The sequence below is a fragment of the Eulemur rufifrons genome, chromosome 16 (genome assembly GCF_041146395.1).
Source record: "Eulemur rufifrons isolate Redbay chromosome 16, OSU_ERuf_1, whole genome shotgun sequence".
Lineage (NCBI taxonomy): Eukaryota > Metazoa > Chordata > Mammalia > Primates > Lemuridae > Eulemur > Eulemur rufifrons.
In genome coordinates, this window is record NC_090998.1 from 88,849,570 (window position 1) to 88,870,072 (window position 20,503).

Genomic DNA, 20,503 nt, shown 5'->3' on the forward strand with positions numbered 1-20,503 from the left:
CCTTATCAGCTGGAAACAGATGCCCCCAAAAGTGGTGTCAGGCCAGGACCAGCACGGGGAGATGAAAGGAAAGGGGAAAGGCTGTCGCTGGCTTTTACTTCCTGCTCCTGGCATCCGGGGATTCAGAGAATGATCCTGTACCCAGATCCTAAGGACTCCAGCAGTTCTTCTGGCAAACACAAGCCCTCTCTGTGTGCCCGAGTCTTGCTCTCCGGCCTGGAGACACTCCTCCGACCCCTCTCCTATGAGCTGCTAAGGCTGCGAGGCAGCACCGTGGGCTCTGCTGCCCTCCTCCTGGCAGACAGGCACAATGACCACGTTATTTCTCTTCCAGCTTAACGTGACACCATGGAAGCTGTCGCCAAGTTTGATTTCACTGCCTCAGGTGAGGACGAACTGAGCTTTCACACTGGAGATGTTCTGAAGGTACGTGCCGGGGGGGCCCCAGGGGAGCGATAAAGAGTTACTTGAGTCTGGCCACCGAAGTAACCTAACAATCCATGCCTTTGTCTCTTAAGAACTGCACTCAATTCCTTTTAAAAAGAGAAGTTCACCTCTAAACAAAGGGTGCCTTCCGTGCACCTGTGTGCCGGACACCAGGCCAGGTGATGGAAATGGAGTCGACATAAGCCGCCATCCTCATCCTGAAATGCTCGTGGTCTGGAGGGGGAAAAACACCCATCCAAAGGGCTGCTACAGATGCTGCTCTTGGCTCAGTGCTCAAAGAGCACAGGTGATGGAACAAATGATGCCACCTTAAAAGATGGAGGGTTGTAGGAATGTGTGCAACACGGGCTTTTAACGAAAGCCCAGTCGTGCAAGCGCATGCTGAATTCAGAGAGCATTGCCAGGTTCAGCACGGCTGGAACTTAGGAGACGAGGGTGTGGGAAAGGCAGCCAGAAGGGATGTGGCTTGACAAAGGCCATGCACACCTGACCACTCAGGGGCTTCTTAAAACTTGTCTTCAGCCCACACTTCAGTTGTAGTGGCTGCTTGCTGAGCTGAAGTGGCCTTGGATTTCTCCCACGTTTCGCACACCACACTTACAGACTCTTAACCCTTGCTTTTTGCGAAAGAGCACAAGCCCTTTAAGAGGCCATTTGGAAGTATGTGAAGCCAATGCCCCCCTGCCTGACCTCAGAGCACCCTTAGGCAGCCCACTCCCTGGTTCTCAGCCCCCCAGATGGCCAGCGTGGTCTCACCACCAGGAATCTTGCTTGCCAGAAAGAACCCTCTCAGCATGTGAGAGGGTGACTTGGAAAGTGTCCACTGACCACAAAACACATAGAACAGCTTCTTTTGGAATTTGAACATGCCCAGTGTGTAGCCTTCTAACTGCTCTCAGCTTGCGAGTTCTGGGAATAGTGGTGGCAAAGCGTAGGCCTTCACAAGCTTAAAATATTGGTTGGGCTGCTGACCCAGGAAAAGGCGGCCTTCACTGCTTTGATCTACCAGCGTCCTGGGGGACTTGCGGCTGTGAGAAGTTCCTCCTTCTCTGTGGGGTATTGTGATCGTGTGATTGTCAACCCCTCTAGAGCATCCTTGGGCCAACTCCCACCCTTATCTCCCATTGCAAATAGAACCTAATATCTTGCTTAAGTTTTCTCTATTCCCCAGAAACGTTAAAAAAACAAACAAACAAACAAAAAAACCGTTTCTCAACTCTGCTTCCCAATCCAGTTCCTAATTTCTTTTCTCTCCTTTGTCGTCAATACTGGGAAGAATTCTCTGCACTGGGCACTCTCCACTTCCTCGTTTCCCATTCATTCTGCAACTCTCTGGAGTCGACCTTTCACCCCCAGCATTCTCCTTAAGTCCACTGGTGCTCTCATTAACGTGCAGTTAACGTCCCTGGGGGAGGTCTGCAGCCTGCTGCCTTCCGCACTCTGCCTCTCCAGAAAGCTCTTCCCGCCTGTGGTCGGCAGCTCCACCCTCTCTTGGTTCTTCTCCTCCCTTCCTGGGCACTCCTAGAGGGGGGTCTCATTTTGAAATGCTCTGTTTCCTCTCTTTCTGACTTGAAATATATGCTTCCCTGAAGGTTCTACCCTTGGCTTTCTGATTTTTCTCCTCACTCTGAGCCATCTCACCCCCTGCTCTGGCTTCAACTCTCATTTCTGGGCCAAAGACCCTCAAATCTATGGCCCTCACTCCAGTTCTGATCTCTCTTGAACTCCAGAACCTCGCTGCCAATTGTCTGTTGGATGTCACCACACAGATGCCAGCTCCTAACTCGTGAAGTCCAGAATCACTCAAATCCCCCACACCCGCCTCACCCCTACTTCTGCCCAAACGACTCCCCATCCACGTTCTAAGTGCTGTCAGCGGTCACTCGCCAGGCCAGAAGCCTCAGTTCCCATCCGCACCTCCCTTGCCAAAGCCCGATGATCCGTAACCAAGGTCTCCTTAGCTTCTCCTGTCGGGCCAGGGTGTGGCCACGTGGTCTGCAACGTTATTTCACTATCTCAGCAGATCTGCTAGGCAGGCACTAATTTTCCCTCCATTTTACAAATGGGGGGTTAAATCACCTGTCCAAAGTCACACAGCTAGAGTGTGACCGAGCCAGGATCCGGATGGAGCTCTGCCTGACTCCTGAGCACTGTGCTCGGCTCTGAATATTCTCCCTCCATGGTATCTCTCAAGCAAGTCCGTCTTCACTAGAAAGGAGAGTGTTACAGTAAAGAGGAGCATAGACCTTGGAGCCAGATAGATCTGAGTTTGAATCCCAGCCTACACACGCACACACACACACACACACACATCTCTGTGGACACGATGCCCCCAGGTCACACTGCAGCGCACACACCGGCCTCTCTCAGGTTCTCCACTGTCCATACCCCAAGTGCCCTTTTATGCCACCCCAGCAACATGAACCCTCCCTCTTCAGCTCTTCCTCAGCAGCCAACACACACCTCACTCATTTCCAGGCACTGATGACCTTGCCCCCCATGACCGTTATGTATGGGCGGGCGCAACCCTGTGGTCTCACACACCTCCTCTTCTATCTCTCACTGCTGCCCTTGCCCCGTGGGATCCTAGCTGCTACTCCCCTGGCCAAAGCTCTGCAAGGGCGGGGCCGTGTCTGCCTCAGTGTCTAGAACGGTGGTGTCTAGAATTCCCTAATGTTTGATGAATGAATGAACTGTCGATTCCTCCCCTGGTGAGCTCCCTGAGAGCACAGCCATGCTGGGTTCTTCTGTATCTTCACAGCATCTAACACAAGTCACAGCCAGTACATAGGTGCCCAGTATGTATTTCTTGAATTGCAAAATTGCATTTCTGCAAGCTCATTTCAAATTCCATCCAAAGCCAACGACCTCCTTCTCTTCAAAGTCTGTCCAGTTCAGCCGTCGTGATACAGAGAAAGGTGGAGAGGGCTTGTTGCCTGAGCCTCCCGGATGTCTGTGGGACGGTGGTCGGTGCCCGTGCCTGGGGCTCCCACATGCGACTGCAGTGTCTGCCCTCCCCTCTGGAGGCGGGTGACACACCCAGGATCTTCACAGTTATTTCCAAAGCCAGCTCTTCATTGCTCCACAGCAATTCACTTCCGGGATGCTCTGTCTCTTGTACGGTCTTTAGTGCTAACCACTAAACAGAGTCCTTCATTAGGAAGGCACAAAAAAATATCTGACTAGCTCACCAGACACCCACCCTCAACACACCCCAAGTTCCTCGGGGCAAAGGCCCCGGCTTATTCATCTCTACATTCCCAGCACCTAAGTGCAAACAACAAGTGCTCACTAGATGCTGATCTGCACGGAACGGTAAACAAGATGGTAGACAGGGAACTCCTGCCAAATGACTTGATCCCACTTGTCCTGTAAGAGAAATATGTGAAAAGTCAGGAATCAGATTTTTTTTCTGTTCATGCCACAAACCTCTGCACCTGCAGCTACACACGGCACCAGACTTAACATTTAAATTTGCCTTCGAATTTGCCAGTAGCTTTGAAAAACGTCTCGACCCAGTCCATTTCTATCTGCTTCTATAATGCATCTAACTCACCCACATCTCTTCCTACTAAAACAGCAACCTAAAAGCACTAAGAGTTAATTCTACGTAATTAACTTCTTCAATCCTTCTGCCATGCTGCTAGGAGCTATAATTCCATCCAATTTAAAAATCCTCCCAGCTGTACTTTTGGTCCTTCTCTTCCCACATCTAACTTATTCTCAGGCCATGTGACCCAGAAAATTATTCTCTCAGGGAACATTATAAGAATCAGGGTACAGTAAATTTAAGTGTAAAACTTCAGATGTTCAGGCTGAACTCCGCAGGTTTATGTGATGAGTACAAGAGATAGGGGGACCGAATAGATGGAGAGATAGACCCGAGGGGCAGGAAGTGCGGGGCCGGGGCCCACAACGGCAGAAGGAAACCACCTCTCCCCTCCCCCAATACCTGTCTTTACGGAAAATGAGATTTTTTAAAACCTCACCTTCTCTACCCCGTAAAAAGCCCGTAAATTCACCTCTCAAGAAACACAATCTCCGGCAGAACAGGCACCAGGTGGTGGAGAGAAACGGCCGGCATTGTGGGATAATCTTTCAGTGTCTAGAGGAGGTGGATGAATATGAGCCGTGATTACTAAAATTACAGCTGCTTTCAGGGCAGGGAACAAAGCACAGAGTGTGGCTCTTACCGTGATAGGCCAATTTCCAAATGGCCTCTTGCACCTCATCCCTGCTCACTTCTGCATTTGACACGGGCTACCCTGGCCAAACGCCACATTCCCATGTGATGGAGAAAGGAATTCTGAAGCCGTGAGTTCAGGAGCGCTGGCTGGAGTGACATGTCCTTGTGTTCTTTGTGTGGCTGCCGCCGAGTTTCCCAGCTCTTTTGACCTAGATTTTCGGCCTGCCCCTGCCCCCGTCGGCACACACACACCCAGGCGTCCTCGGTGATAGCAACAGTCACATTTGATGTCAGAAACTATAAAGTTTTCTGTTCTCAGCAATCTCGAACTCAAATATGGGACACACTTTTATTTCTTCAGAACAAATGATTAAATTCAAAACATACACATATAATGCTTTAAAGAACTTATAGACCCTTCCATGTCCTTCAGAATGGACGCTGCAGTCCTCCCTCATAAGAATATCGCATTTGATGGAATTATATTTTTTTTTAAAAAAAGAGTCCACACTTTCTGAAGGACTTTCAGGTTCCAGGGCTCATTTGATCCTCGCATGGGCTCCGTGAGGCCCTAGGTGGTTATTATTGTCCCCGAGTTTCAAATGGCTAATTGACTCGCCCAAGGTCACACAGCTAGTGAAAGAACCGAGCTAGAAACCAGGTCTTCCCCTTCCAAACTCTCAGCTCTGTCTTCTTTCCACCGTGGGAGTGATGTTAGAAATAGGTCGTCATCGCCTCTCCAGTACTTAGTGCTCTTTCAATTCTCTTCCCATCTTTTTCTTCGGGAGAGAGAAACCCAAGGGACCCATGACTTCAACGCCACCCATTTTCAGATTCCGAAATCCCAAACTCCAGCCCAACCTCTCTCCTGGCTGCAGACTCCAGCTGCTCCCTGAGCTTTCCTGCTCAGCTGAGAATTCAACTCAAATCCCCGCATGTGACGTGAAGTCCAGGGGTCTTTCCCCAGCCCTGCCCGCTCCTGTGTTTTCTACTTTGTAAAGGCCGCACCACCCACTCAATCTGCCAAGCCAGAAATCCCTTCTCCCTTAGCTCCCAAGAACAGTCATGAAATCCTGCCCGTTTTGCCTCCTGGATCCTCTGAAATCTGTCCTCCCCTCTTCTCAGCCCAGGCCCGGTGTCTCGTGTCTGGAGGGCTACACTCGACTTCCTGGTTTCCCTCCCGACTTTGCCCTTCATCTGTCTTCACGTTCTGACACAGAACTCTTTCAAGCTCTAAATCTTACTGTTATTTTCCTGCTTAAAATCTTTCCATGGCTCCCCATAAATTTCAAGATAAAAATTCAAACTCTCCCGCCTGGGCCACGAGGCCTGTGTGTCTGTCTAGCTTCCCTTGTCTCTCCTCCTGGATCCACCATCTAAACCCCAGCCATGCCAGGTGTCAGTTCCCTCCTCGGATCCTAGAAAGAGGAAGTTCCTTTGCATCTGGGTCACTCCTTTCACGGACAGGGCAGGTCGCTCTTCTCCGAGGAGTCCTTCCTATCCACTTCTGCTCTCCCCTTTCTCATCGTACTTTTACCAGTGCAGAGACTTTCAGCTGCAAGAAACAGAAACTAAAAATGGCTTAAACAATAACAAAGCTTGTCCAGGCATGGTGGCTCACGCCTGCAATCCTAGCACTCTGGAGGCCAAGGCAGGAGGATCGCTCAAGGTCAGGAGTTTGAGACCAGTCTGAGCAAGAGCGAGACTCCCGTCTGTACCAAAAATAGAAAGAAATTAACCGGACAACTAAAAATATATAGAAAAACTTAGCCGGGCATGGTGGTGCATGCCTGCAGTCCCAGCTACTCGGGAGGCTGAGGCAGGAGGATTGCTTGAGCCCAGGAGTTTGAGGTTGCTGTGAGCTAGGCTGACGCCACGGCACTCTAACCCGGGCAACAGAGTGAGACTCTATCTCAAAAATAAAAATAAAAATAAAAATAAAAAAACAATAACAAAGCTTTATAATTTCTCAAAGTCCAGAAGCAGGAGGGCTCGCAGGTGGTTAATTCAGTGGCCCAATGACATTTCCCCTCGTTCACTCTGCCATCCTCATTTAGAATTATTCTTCAACTCTATGTCGCAGACTTTAGAAACATTCTTAGTCAGGGGTGGCACACATTTGTCTTTTAATGAAAATAAATCTCATTTTCTGAAATAACCAGAAGCTACCTAGCGTCAAGCCTGGTGAGTAATAGGCATAATCAAGATAGGCGATAACACGTGGGGTCACAGTCAGCCGTAGAGGGACGAGACAGAAGTTTTGGTTTTGCTTCTGATCTGGCTCTAAGAGCAAGATTAGAAAAGGCAACCCAAGTTCGATCCAAATGATTGATGAAACACGCACAGCTACTGTTTCCAACACTGGCCTCACTTGGATTAAGTTTTAATCTGCTTGTTTAAAAAATAAAAACAAATTAAATTTTTAAAAGTTCCCTGCTTACCTGTAAGAGAAAAACAAACAAAACCACCATGGAGTAGCCATTCTTGCTTTCCCATCATCTGCTCAGAGGAAGAACTTAAGGTGCTAAGATCTGGGACAAACGAATTTCCAAGATAGAAGGAGAAAGGAATTCAGGGAAGTCCCTGAGTGCCGGGTCTGGGAGGCCAAGCCACAGTGGGGTGACTTGAGTGGGTGGCCCAATGGGACAGAAATAACTTGGGTTCAAGAGAAGCCAAACTCCAAAGATAAGGCCACTCTCCCCGACCGGACCTGGGGTAAGTCCCAGGGCAGCTGTTTGGTTCCTTTGGCTTATTTGCCTCTAAGTCCAAAGGCCCTTCTTTGCCCTGCAGCCCCTTTCTCTTGCTTTTTGGTATCGTCCCTGCAGTGTGTTTGTCCTTCCTTCTCCTCTGTGTAGATTTTAAGTAACCAAGAGGAGTGGTTCAAGGCGGAGCTTGGGAGCCAAGAAGGATATGTGCCTAAGAATTTCATAGACATCCAGTTTCCTGAGTAAGTATCTGCAGCCTGCTGAGACGGGCCTGCCCACACACACTCCTCTCACTCTTTCAGCTGTCGCTGGAATTACCCATTGCACACCTAGGCCACCGTCAAACGCGGCTGCCTCTGGAGCTCCTCCCAAGAGCCTCCAGAACCACACATCAAAAGCCAGGGCAGGAGGGAGATTTTGCATTTTATTTCATTGCCTTTTGAATTCCACACCATGTACATGTATTGCCAATTTAAAATTTTTATAAAACAAGTTTATAAACTCAAGTCATGTACAGTGATTGCAATCACAGGGTTTCCAAGAATTGCAAAGGGGGCGCTGTCGGCTACCCCACTTCAAGAGCTGCTACTTCAAGGCACTTCATCACCTCCCAGCCCCACCTTGCAGCTAACCAGGCTCTCCACCGTTCATCGGGTGGGAGCATGCGCACTGCCTGCCTTCCTCAAAGCGCGCTCACCCCAGTGAGAGAAGTGGAGGGGGGGGAATTCCCTTCATAAAGAGGAAATGAAAAATTGAGATTGGGTCTCCTGTGTCTTAAGAATTGACCACAAGGGTTAGATAGAAATCTAATCTTGTCTCAGAGCCAGGGTCTAGCCCAAAGAGCAAAAGTTTGTTTGGAAACCAAAGTGGTATTGGTGACTCCAGTGAGTGCAACAGCAGCACTCATGGTGAGCTAGTGCTGACCACGAGACAGTGGAATGAACACTGACCTTGACCCTGCCCTTGATGTTACCAATAATCTGCTAGGTGACTGCATGACCTTCCCTGCTCCTCAGACCTCCAGCCTGTCCCCCACCTCACTCTCAGCCCATGGCTTTGCCTCTAGGTTTTCTGGGACAGTGAAAGCTGCCCGAAGAGAAGCTCCCCATCCCCGCCCCCACCCCTACCACATCCGCCCGCCCCTGTAACTGCTCAGACTCTCTGCCTTCCCTGCAGCTGTTTGGAAGGAACTGTCGGTGCTTCTAGCGGAAATTCTCCCCTTTCTTTCCCACATTAACTTTCCTTCCTTCTCTGCTGGGTCATTCCCATCAGCAAACACACATGCTGTAATTTCTCCCAGCTTACCAAAAAACAAACAAACAAAACAAAACAAAACCTCTTCATCTCAAATCCCCTTCCAGCTGCATTCCATTTCTTCAAAAGAAGGCTGCGTTCGCTTTTTCCTACTCCTCCTGGCGCCTGAGCTTCCTGTCCAGGGGGCCACAGGTCCCGTTCTCAGCAGACTTGACCTGGGCTTTCTCCCTCCCATCGGAACACTTTCTTTGCTGGGCTTGGGGACACCCTTCCTCCCAAGGTGGCTCCTCCCCCTCTCTCTGCGGGTTCCTCCTCTTCTCCAATCTCCTGAGGTTCAAAATATCCCCTTCTCGGTGACATCTTTCTCGTCACCATATTTTAAATTACTCTCCCACCCCCACTCCCTGTCCCTCCTCTCTGTTGTCATTTTCTCCGCAGCACTCATCATCACGTGACACACGTATGTTTTAATGATTTTGTTTATTGCATGACCCCCCCCCCCACTAGAATGTAAGTTCCCTGAGAGCGAGGTGCTTGTCTCTTCTGCTCGTCACTCTGTCCCCGGTGCCCGAAGAGGCACAATAGTAGACGTTCAATAAAGCTGTTAAGTGAATGAATGAAAAGCTTTGGAATGATATGTAATACTGACCTCCTGGCCACTCATGTCTAATATGTAGTATGTGTAAATTTTGCAAGTCTTGAAAGAAGCCACTTATCAAAGAAGCCACTTATCAAATTCCAGTTGGAGGAAAAATGTTTATTTTCTAAATTCCCCTAACTGCCCGTAGCCTCTTCTAAAATATATCCTTTGCGGGCCGGCTGCTGTGGAGTGCATCCCACTCCTCTTGTCTTCCTGCACATGGCGATGCTGTGGTGTCACTTGCTCAGCCCTGTAGGGTTGTGTGGCAAATACTCTGGCAGGATCTGCAGGCCACCAGGAACCCCTGCTTTCAGCCCCCTCAAAGCACAACCAACCTTCCCCTGCAGTCCCAGGTCTGGAATAAGTACACCCTTCCTGCTACCCCTGTCTCAGAATCCACGTTCCCAAATTCTAGAAAGCACAGGGAATTGCTCACAAAGAAACCCAAAGCCTAGGCCTGTTAGGCATTTATCTTAAAGGGACATGAGTACTAGCCTTCTTGTGGCAGCAATTAGAGCAGCCACCTTGAAGGAATGTGACACAGTCCCACCTTTGCCCACTGAGTGATTGCAAACACTCATTTTGCGTGTCTGTGATGGAGAGAGGTTTCTGGCCTCCTGCCCTGAGCCTGTAGCCACTGTTTGCCTGCCCTGTGTGTTTGCCTTTTTCATACATGCCGTGCTGTGTGCAGCAATAATTCCAGAGGCTGCCACCCTGACTGTTCTCATGGAAGAGCAGTTTCTCCTCTGTTTTTCTGTTTGTTTGCACAGTAAAGATTATTTTCCAGCCTGGATTTTTTGGGGAGGGCCCAGCTGCTGTGTAGACACTGCTCTCTGGCTGCTGCCAGCCCTGCTCATCTCCACACGTATATGCAGGACTCCCTGGGTGCCTCGGGGCCTCTGCCGGGCACACTGAGCAAAGCATGCCAGCCAGGTAGCAAGACCCCCCAGGAGGGTAGCTCTCCTTTAGTGCCCTGGGGAGGAGCGGCCACTCTCAGCCCGGTGGCCCCAGCGCCCGAAGCTGCCGCTTCCCTCCCTGTGCCTCTCTGTCCCTGCAGCTCTTCTCTGCCCCTCATGCTCCCCACAGCGAGTCACTCCCACACTGCCCCATTTTGGTGCAGTGGCACATTTCCATGATTCAGGTTTTCCAAGCCGGAGAGTGACTTCTCCTGGAGGGAAGGAACAAAGAGAGTGAATCAAGGGGAACTCACTTGCCTTTCCTGAGAACTGCCTAGAGCATTGGTTTGGTTTCAAAAAGCACCTGGCCGCTCTTTGGTCTCCCTCTGCTCTCTACTGAACAGAGTCCCCACCTCTCTCCCTTTGGGTCACCTGTTCTCCGTGTCTCCCTCCTGCCCCTCACGTGTCTCACCCAGATCCTCGTCTTTTATCTTGCCCAATAGATGGTTTCACGAAGGCCTCTCGCGACACCAGGCAGAGAACTTACTCATGGGCAAGGAGGTTGGTTTCTTCATCATCCGGGCCAGCCAGAGCTCTCCGGGGGACTTCTCCATCTCTGTCAGGTACTGGCCATTCCCAACCCTGCCCTGGCCCTTCGCAGCTGTAACTACCCAAACTACTGAAGCCAAGTGGTGACCTCTGAAGGTGACCCAGTGATCGGAAGCGTGGTAGCCAAGGAGACCAAGTATGGCAGCATCTAACAACGGTGCTACCGTCCCTTTCCTTCCCAGAATGAGCATACATAACTCCTTAGGGCATTGGTTCGTGTTCAGAATTATTTATACATTCATCTGCCTTCCCCTCTAGCCCAGACGCTTCTGGAAGAGCAGGAATTTTCTCTACTTCATCTCTGTGCCTTTAACAGTGGCTGGCACAGATGAGTGTTTGTGGAAGGAAGGAGGGGAGGGAAAGGGAAGGGAGCTTCCACTTGTCCACATCCACTTGGAGGCTTGAATATTAAGTTTTTCTTTTACTACTGATGTATGTCTGAAGAAGGGTAAGAGAAAAACAGAATCCTCAGTCCTTGCTGTAGGATACGCAGGGAAGGAAAAGGGATGATACCTTTCTTCCCCAGCCTAGGGGTCACAGCCCACACTCCTCAAACAAAGACAGTTTAACAAGAGAAAAGCATAATGAATTTGTTTAATCAAAGTTTTGTGTGATTAGGGAGCCTTAAAAAATGAAGACCCAAAGACCCAGGGAAAACTGTCTATTCTTATGCTTAGTTGTGATAAAGGGTGGACAGCCATGTAGAAATGTGACTGGACAGAAAGGGTGTGATCTGCTGGTGACAGACTGGGCGAGGAAGCCCAGCAGGCCCGTCTGTTCAGATTCCTCTCAGCCTCCCTGTGGCATTCCTTCCTCCTGGGTACAGGGCAGGACCCTTCTGGAACAAGGTTCGTATGGCATACTATCAGACAGGGCAGGTCAGAGAATTTCTTTATGGCCATCTCTTACACAGAAAGGGGAGGAAAAGCTACCATTTTATGGCCTGCTTTGGAGGAGAGGGGTTCTAGTGTCTATGATCAGCCTTGGGGAAGAGGAATTCTGGTTTCTGTGACTCGCTTTGGGAGAGAAAGAGGGCAGGAGAAGGTCAGAGGGAGACTTTGCTTCTGAGGCCTTGCGATCCCCTTTGGTTCAAAGTACTCAGCGTGACAAGGGGAATCATTTTCTAAGCCCCAAGAAATACAGATATAGTCACAGGCAGCTGAACACACAGAAAGGCTACCTCGGCTCGGTGCAATACAGCAAAAGTGAAAACAGCAGAGCCAAGGAGGGCCAAGGGTTGGGGGCTGTCGCAGCGAAATGTCTCTCATGTGCAGCACCTGGGAGGAAGTGACTCAGTCCAGGCGTAGACATTACACAGCCCCAAACTCAGAAGCCCCAAGTCTGAACGCACGGCGTGTGGTCAGCACGTTGGGGATTGCAAGTCACGCCTTAGATTTGGTGACCACATGTGAAAGTACGAGAAATAATGCTGATAGCAGATTAGGAGGCGGGTGACAACCTGCACTGTAAAACCTTACCGTCGACTTAATTAACAGGAAGTGCTGACCCGGATTGTTCAATATATGAAAGGCACGCAGCTTTACTCGTTTTAAGAACAGAAATCCAATCTCAGGTAATAAACGGTGGCCATGTTGCTATTTAGAAAGAATGAATGTTCGTGAATATTTTAGAGGATAGGTAGGAAGGACTTACAAATAATGGGTCAACCGTTGGCTGCACACGTGCTTCCAAGGTACCTGAAAATCGCTTGGTCTCTTTAGCGTTGTCCTTGCAATCTTGCTTAAACTCTCAATTTTCCCTAACAGAAATTTTCTTTTTCACAGCTTGGGTGATGGTAAACTTGAGCTCAGGCAATATTGATGTATCACAAATTCTGAACTTGTTAGGTCTTCATTCATGAAATTTTGCTCTCTTAATATATCTTACAAGTCAAACCTATTTCCTAAGCCCCCTCCCCACCCCACCCCCACCATAAACTGGACCAAGTAATCTCTTAGATTGAAAGGCATCTCTTGGTGTCTTTGGTTTGCATGAAGGTGACTCTGACTTTTTCAGATAGGAATTATGGTTTATATCTCCTTTATCAGAGTGAGTTCTACAAACAGTCAGCCTTGACTTCCGCCACAGTCTTCCCTGACATCGAGGCGATGCAGCGTCTTGGCATGGTGATGATTACCATACTGACTGGCACGTCTTCTGCAGGAATGTAGTATCATGTACTCCAGAGCGAAATCATTTTTATTTATTTTCACATCTATTTTCTGTCATTCGCACAGATAATTAAGAGCTAATTGTAGCTGTATAACTTAGCATTTGGTAAGGATCTAAAACACTAGAATTTGGAGTCTAGAGTCCTGAGTTACATCCTTTTCTTGTCTCTCTTAGGACTTGAGACAATGGTTAGGCCATTTTCTCTCCGTAGACCAAGATGACCAACTGCAACCCTGACATTCATCCTTGCAGCTTACAAGAGTGAAATGGATACTGTTTCACACTCTAAGTTCTTTGACTATGAAGTGATGGATGAATAATTATAATATCACAAGACTACTTCCTCCTCCTCACCCAGACTATGAGTTGAGCCATGGAGTCTTGGAGTGAAGAAAGTATCTGTTAGTGGCCAAAAGCAAAGGGGAAGACCATGCAGTGAATGCAATGTGTTCATTACTACCCCAAATCAATCAAGCAAGAGGTTACTGCACAACCTTTAGCCTCACCCAGCTATGAGCAGAGCCCAACACATGGGATGAGACTGAGGGTCAGAATTTCTGTCCCCTTCTGAACACAGATCCCTAAATTCATCCCTAAGAACCTTCACTTACCTTCAGGGGTATCTTTACTCTCCAAGACCCTTTAAATTTTTTATCCTTCTTCTAGATCAGGCAATTGGTATCATTAGTGCCAGTTTATTTTTAGACAGAAATGTATGTCTGTTTGAAAAATAAACTTTACATCCAAAAGAGAATGATTTGGCAATGGAGTAAGACTGGGTCTAATAGCAAAGGCTCAGTCCACCCTTCCCAGATGGATAAAATCCAGTTTCTCCAGCCATGGTATGAATGTGCCCCATCTCTGTGAGTCCAGGCTGGTATCAAAAGGTGCTGATCGAAAACCAGACAGCATGTTTACGTGGCGCGACAAGCTCACTGGACTGGAATCAGAGACCCAGGGTCCCTGCCCCAACTCTGCCACTCTCTCACTGTGACCTTGACCAAACCCTGTGCCTCTCTGGGTCTCAGCATCCTCATCTGTAAAATGGAGAAGTAAGGCTACCCAGTCTCCAAGGTCCTTTCCTATTAAAACTCTACAGCTCCATACAATGCTTTTTCCCGCCCCCCAAATTCAAAAGACTTGGTAACTTTATTCATGTAAAACGTAAACCAAGATCAAGAGATCCTCATTATATAGAGAATAAACATGACAGTTTTATTAGGGAAGCAAGTAGCTTCTTACCCGCCAGTGCAAGTTTATGGTTATAGTTTGAAGGAGACGCTTCAAAGTATTTCTAACAGAAAGATAATGGGGCTTGAAAAACCGCCTCTGCTGCTGAGTCCTTAACACCTGCAGTCCCCTAACCCGTGGGCCTTGGACCAGCACTAGGAACCGGGCCACACAGCAGGAGGTGAGCGGTGATGAGGGAGCAAAGCCCCACCTGCACCCACAGGTGCTCCCCGTCGCTCCCATCACTGCCCGAGCCCCACCCCCCTCAGATCAGCATTGGCATCAGCCCCTCATAGGAGTGCAAACCCCACTGCAAACCGAGTATCGAGGGATCCAGGTTGCACCTCCCCATGAGAATCCAACGCCTGATGATCAGAGGTGGAGTCAAGTTGGTAATGCACCCTCCCCACCCCCTGGTCCATGGAAAAAACTGTCTTCCATGAAACCGGTCCCTGGTGTCAAAAAGGTTGGGGACCACTGCTTAACACAGTACAGGATGTGGGTGTTGCCATATTTCAAATAAACATTGTAAAAAGGACTTTGATCTCTTAGTCTTTAAGGCACTGGAACATTTCTTTCTTGTAAAACGTTGGTTCCAGTGTTCAGGACAGATTCCAGCTTATCTGATTACCTTGTGATAATGTGAAAATCTAGTGTAGCCTGTGTCCTAAGTGCTCTGTCCCACAAGCCTCCTGCTAAAGCTTGGCTGGCCCAGCTCACCTGCCCAGTGATGAGTGATCCAGGTCTACATTTCCTGCTCAAACAGAACTCCACCATCTCTAGATGCAAGCAGCCTGGAGGCGGGGCCATTGTCACCATGTAACATACAATTTGGGTTTGCCTTGGTCTCCAGGCATGAGGATGACGTTCAGCACTTCAAGGTCATGAGAGACAACAAAGGTAATTACTTCCTGTGGACTGAGAAGTTCCCATCCCTAAATAAGCTGGTGGACTACTATAGGACGACATCCATCTCCAAACAGAAGCAGATCTTCCTAAGGGACAGAAGCCGAGAAGATCAGGTATGCTCTGGGTCCCAATGAACCCCAATCTAGAAATTTTAGGCAGCTCAAGTTTCTATGTGAACCACCAAGAAAATGCATCTGATGGGCAGATCCTCTGAGTATCCTGAAAGGCAGAGTAACTCTGAAGTCAGATCTCAGTTTAAACCCCAGCTTAACATTTCCTAGCTATGTGACTTTGGAAAGTCCTCCCATCCTCAGTTTCCTCATCCATAAAATGGGGGTAATGGTGATACCTACTTCACGGGGTGGTTGCGAAGGTTGGAGAAGATAATTCGTCCTCATCCCTTCCGTCATTCCCAATCACTCAACAAATATTAGCTCTTGGTGTGGATGCTGTTGTCTTGTTATTCATAGACATTGCTATATCCTGGTTTTCAGCCTAGCTCAGGAGTTGACCAAGGATGATGGAGTCGGGGGGCTACAGACAGGGATCGTAAGGAACAGCCTAGAGTCCAGGACTAAAGCAGCAGGTGGAGTTTTGTGATGGGATTGGAGCAGGGGTGAGGTAGGGGGACATGGGAGGAGAAAACTGTACCTGAAATTCTTACTCTTAGAACTGTTTGGAACATAGACTATTGTTTTAATAGAAAATGCATCAGACAGACCTGGCCTTGAATCCTGATTTAATCCCTTAACTACCTCTATTACCTAGGCAAGACAAGAAACCTTCCTGAGTATCAGTTTTCTCATCTGTAGAATGGAGAGAACAACAATACCTCCCTCACTGGGCCATTGTGAGGATTAAATGAGATAATATAGCTAAGGATGGCCACGGAGCCTGGCCCATAGTCGGCACTAAGGAAACGTTAACTTGCCTTCTATAAATAAATTCACACACACACACACACACACACACACAATTTATAAACTATTTTCCAAAGGAAATAACATGGTTACAAGAGACAGATATTGTAAGAAGAAGCATTCACAAGAATAGCTGAAATCCTAGGCACAGGTTACTTGAAAAGGCACCAGGACTGTGAAAGCAACATGTGCTTTGCGGAAGGACAGAAAATCCTGCCTTTCACGCCCTTGGTTGCTTTTAAGCCTGAGAAGTTACTGTCAAAGGAGAAAATGGTGCCCCGCCAAGTGCATACAAAAGTTCAGAAAGGAAAACAAAGGTTAACCAAGACCATGTGAATTATTTTAACCAGGAAACAGAGAGATTAACTTACTAGGATGTGTGTTCAGAGGTAAGAGAGGCAATATATAATTGCATGAAACTGGATTAAATGAGTTAATATTTGTAAAGTGCTTAGAACAGTGCTTGGTATATTCTAAGCCCATGGGCCCTGTGTAATTGTTTGTCAAATAAAAGTAACAATAAAGTATTTCTGATGCATGAGGTTGTTCTAACATTGAGCAGAAAGGCTTTGCTCCTTCCCAGCACGCCCAGAGGCCGCCTGGTTTCCATGGTGCCGCGGGAGCGTTGCTGTTTGGGTCTGGGTCACCAGGCCATAAATGACAGTTCAAAGTCATGCAAAGTCAACAGCGGAGCTTATCTGGAGGGTAGAATGTCCAGCAGAGTGGCAACATGTGATAAGGAGGGGTGGCATTGTGTCAGTAAAATGGAATATTTAAGCTTGATTACACAGAAAAACCGACAAGCCCACTAGGAATGGACTGATGGGTACAGCAAGGAAAGTGTGTCTGTGAACCAGACACCTGAACTCCTAACACTGGGAGAATCTGAGAACGCAGAGGCCACTTTTGAGAATGTGACGGTCTGGCCCATCCATTCTCTTTACCGTGAACCGTCCCTCCAGCTATTTCTTGGCGCCATGGTGAGCCAAGTCTAGGAGCGACTGCCGGGGCGGGTGGGGCCGGAAGATCCAGGAAGCATCTCTGTTCTCTCTCCCAGGGTCGCCGAGGCAACAGCCTGGACCGGAGGTCCCAGGGAGGCCCCCACCTCAGCGGGGCTGTGGGAGAGGAAATGCGGCCCTCCATGAACCGGAAGCTGTCGGACCACCCGCCGGCCCTGCCCTCGCAGCCCCTGCAGCCCCTGCAGCCCCCGCAGGCGCCCCTGCAGTACGCCCTGGCGCCGCAGCCGCCGCCGCAGCGCTACCTGCAGCACCCCTCCTTTCACCAGGTAGCCTGAGAGAATGGAGAGGGCACGAGAGGGTGGGAAGGAGGACCCGCCCTCCCCCCAGGCCGCGCCGAGGCCCCTCTGGTCTCCCAGAGTTCACAAAGAAGATCCTGGGCTCCCCATGTGGCAGAAATATGGAAACTGCTCTTGGCAAAGAAGCCTCTGCGAATTAAACGGCTCCCTGCCTGAATACGCAGCAATTTCTCCATTTTCCCATCTGCACAATTCTAAATCTATTCCTGCCCCTTAACCCATCTGGATATCGAGAGCCACAGGCAAAAAGGATTAATACCCGCCGTGGAGCCTTGTTTATTTATTTATTTATCCTCAGCCTTGGTCCAGATGGGATTTCAGGCAGCTTACCGAGAGGGACAATACAGGGACAATACAGCCAGATAACATCGTTCCTAAATTCCTTAGCAGGCCACACAAAGGCCTTTGTGAGCTGCCACATCTATTTCCCAGACTCATCTCCTGCGCCCACCCCGCAAACATGCGTTCCAGCGACCCTGCACGACCTTTAGTTACCTGAACGGTCCATTTCACTTCTCTCATGCCTTTGTGGCTGTTTATGTGCTGATCCCTCTGTCCCGAGTGCCCTTCCCTGGCCAGTCCTGCTCCTCTTTTAAGCTGGAGAGCAAGCACCACCTCTTCTACGAAGCCTCTCTGACTTACCCTGGCAGACTTAGACACTTTTCTCCCTGCTCACTTACCACGTACATGTGCACGGTGTCCGCTCTGAACAGAAGCGCCCCGAAGCCAGGGACCTTCTCTTTGCGGCTTTATATCCCTAGTGCCTGGACAGAGGGTCGGAGCTTGCTAAATATTTCTTGATTGAATAAGTGAAACCCGTGTGTTTGCCTTCAGAGTCTAAGGCCCCGTGGTCCTCCTTCCCCCTCTCCGTCATCAAGGGTTTATTGCCGTTGTCAGCAAGCAGCAAGTATCCCTGGGATACTGGCTGCGTGGATGGCACCTGAGCACGGCCCTGGGGGAGCCCTGCAGCGGGGTGACAGGTCCTCTGCTGCCTCTGTTTCTAGGAGCGCCGAGGAGGCAGCCTCGACATAAACGACGGGCACTGTGGCACCGGCCTGGGCAGCGAAATGAACGCGGCCCTGATGCATCGCAGGCACACAGACCCGGTGCAGCTGCAGGCGGCAGGGGTAGGTGAACTGTCCCTCTCCAGACTCCCCGGGGGGAAGGCTGAGGGACTGAGTTCAATGGCGGAGGCAGGGCAGGAGGGACCCACACTGCACAGAGCTCAAACTCGAGGCGAGAGCGCCTGGCGAGTGTGGGGAGGTCTGGGGTGAGCCGTCCCCGCAGCTCCACCCAGTCTGCTGGCCCAGTCTGGCTGTCGGGCCTTCCCTGCTGTCATCGTTCTTGGCTCTGGTCTTTGTCATCATTATGGCAGTTCTTTATCGCTGCCTTTATCACCAAGGTCTATCTTCACTCGTGACTCCATCGCACTAACACGGGGGGCCATTATTCTGGGCATGTTGCCATTCTGTTTGTCACTTGAAATAAAAACACCACCTACTGATGTGGAGAGAGTAATTCCCAAGGGTTCTCTAGGGGCTTTGGACAATAACATCTCTGTCGCTAACAGTCCCGAGTCCCATGCTCAGGGCTATGCCCCTGCATGAGCTTTAGGTTGCAGCAGGGTCAGCCCTGGGCTCTGGGAGGATGTGGCCGTGGCCAGAAGCCAGCAGGCCCTCTGCTCCGAGAAGAGCCCACCGGCCGACGGCTCAGCAGAGCTCCCTGTGCTTCCCCCAACAGCGAGTGCGGTGGGCCCGGGCACTGTACGACTTCGAGGCCCTCGAGGACGACGAGCTAGGATTCCACAGCGGAGAGGTGGTCGAGGTCCTGGACAGCTCCAACCCGTCCTGGTGGACCGGCCGGCTGCACAACAAACTGGGCCTCTTCCCTGCCAACTACGTGGCACCCATGACTCGATGAACCCTTCAGGGGGCCAGAGGCCTTTTGTCTGAAGCTTCCCACAAGAGAAGGGACAAGGAAAAAAGGCTGGACTGCATGACTACATATACATACATGTGTCTATGTATGCCTATGTACACACACAATGTTTTATAATAGTAATTTATTGGCAACTGGGTTGGCTAATTAGTTGGTATGAACAGGAGCTTGGATGGAGAATGATATTCATACTTGTTTGTCTATTCCGCTCCGGGGTGTGCAGAAGGCAGTAGGGGGTATGGGGAGGGGGGTGCAGGGAAATGAAATGGAACTTCCTCCTGTCCTTGAGCTCGCAACGCTTCCTCCTTGCCTTGGGTATTTTCACGGAGAGTAGCTAAGCTGAGACCACACCCCGGTGTTGGACGGCATTGGACGCAGAACAGCAGGGTGGAGTTGGACTTGATGGGGCACGTTCTGGCTCCCCTGCAAGCTCCGCTCCCCTGGAGGGTGTGCAGGGCAGCCCTCTTCCTGCTCTCCACGGGGTGGGCCCTGCTGCACTGAGAAACCCAGGTGCCGATCCAGTGCCGCAGGCAGCCGAGCAAGTCTGAGCTGGGAGCGGGCTGGGGCGGAGAGGCAGCGCAGTGCTGGAGAGGCCCGCCTGGCAGGGCTGGCCTCCTAGTCGATGCGCAGCCGAGGCTTTCATGTCCCTCAAATGAATGTTCCCTGCGGCTGACAGGAGGGAGTGTCTCCAACACGGAGAAATGGACACGCTGTGAGGAGCCCGGCACTGGGAAATCGAGGGGTTTTTCACAGCCCCCCAGTGGCTACTCAGATGTAAGCTCCGCTTCCCCAGCTGCGAGCAAAGTAGCATCCTAGATTCTGCAGCGTGCTGGGGAAGCCCTGGCTGAGAATGCCAAAGTTTAGAGTCATCGTTTGATGGTTACAAGGGTGTGTTTTCAGGGCTCTGTTTGTTTTTCCTCTTGATCTTCTGTGATTTGAAGTGGCCCTGCCCAGTGGCACGGAGAGAAGCCCACTTAACAAGAGCATCGGCTATTGATTGATTGATTGAACATGGCCCCTGGCGGAAGCTGGCTTTGAAATGAGCTTCCCGTTCGAGCTGACCCACTGCTGGCCTCCCCGCAAGAGCTGCACCTGGGGAGAGGAGCCATCCCACCGCCACTGTCCCTCCTTCTCACCTCAAACCAGAATCCTGTGTCCTAGGGCTCCCAGCCTGGCTGGGGGGAAGAGACACTGCAGAGGAAGCTCAGGGCCTTAGTGGGGCCTGCAAGCAAACGAGTCTGCACAGAGGGCACCTAGAAGGAGTGTGTGCGTGTGCATGCAC

The 20,503-nt window shown here is 50.1% G+C and overlaps 1 protein-coding gene across 1 annotated transcript in view; it reads left to right on the forward strand.

The window, feature by feature from the left end:
* Nucleotides 1–19,203, forward strand: part of GRAP2 (GRB2 related adaptor protein 2) — a 60,553-nt gene extending 41,350 nt beyond the window's left edge. The window contains exons 2-8 of the mRNA XM_069490878.1: nt 335–426; nt 7,489–7,580; nt 10,632–10,751; nt 14,993–15,161; nt 17,026–17,253; nt 18,288–18,410; nt 19,024–19,203. Coding sequence (XP_069346979.1) covers nt 349–426; nt 7,489–7,580; nt 10,632–10,751; nt 14,993–15,161; nt 17,026–17,253; nt 18,288–18,410; nt 19,024–19,203 — 990 coding nt within the window. The 5' untranslated portion in view covers nt 335–348. The remainder of the gene's footprint in view (nt 1–334; nt 427–7,488; nt 7,581–10,631; nt 10,752–14,992; nt 15,162–17,025; nt 17,254–18,287; nt 18,411–19,023) is intronic.
* Nucleotides 19,204–20,503: the final 1,300 nt, after the last annotated feature.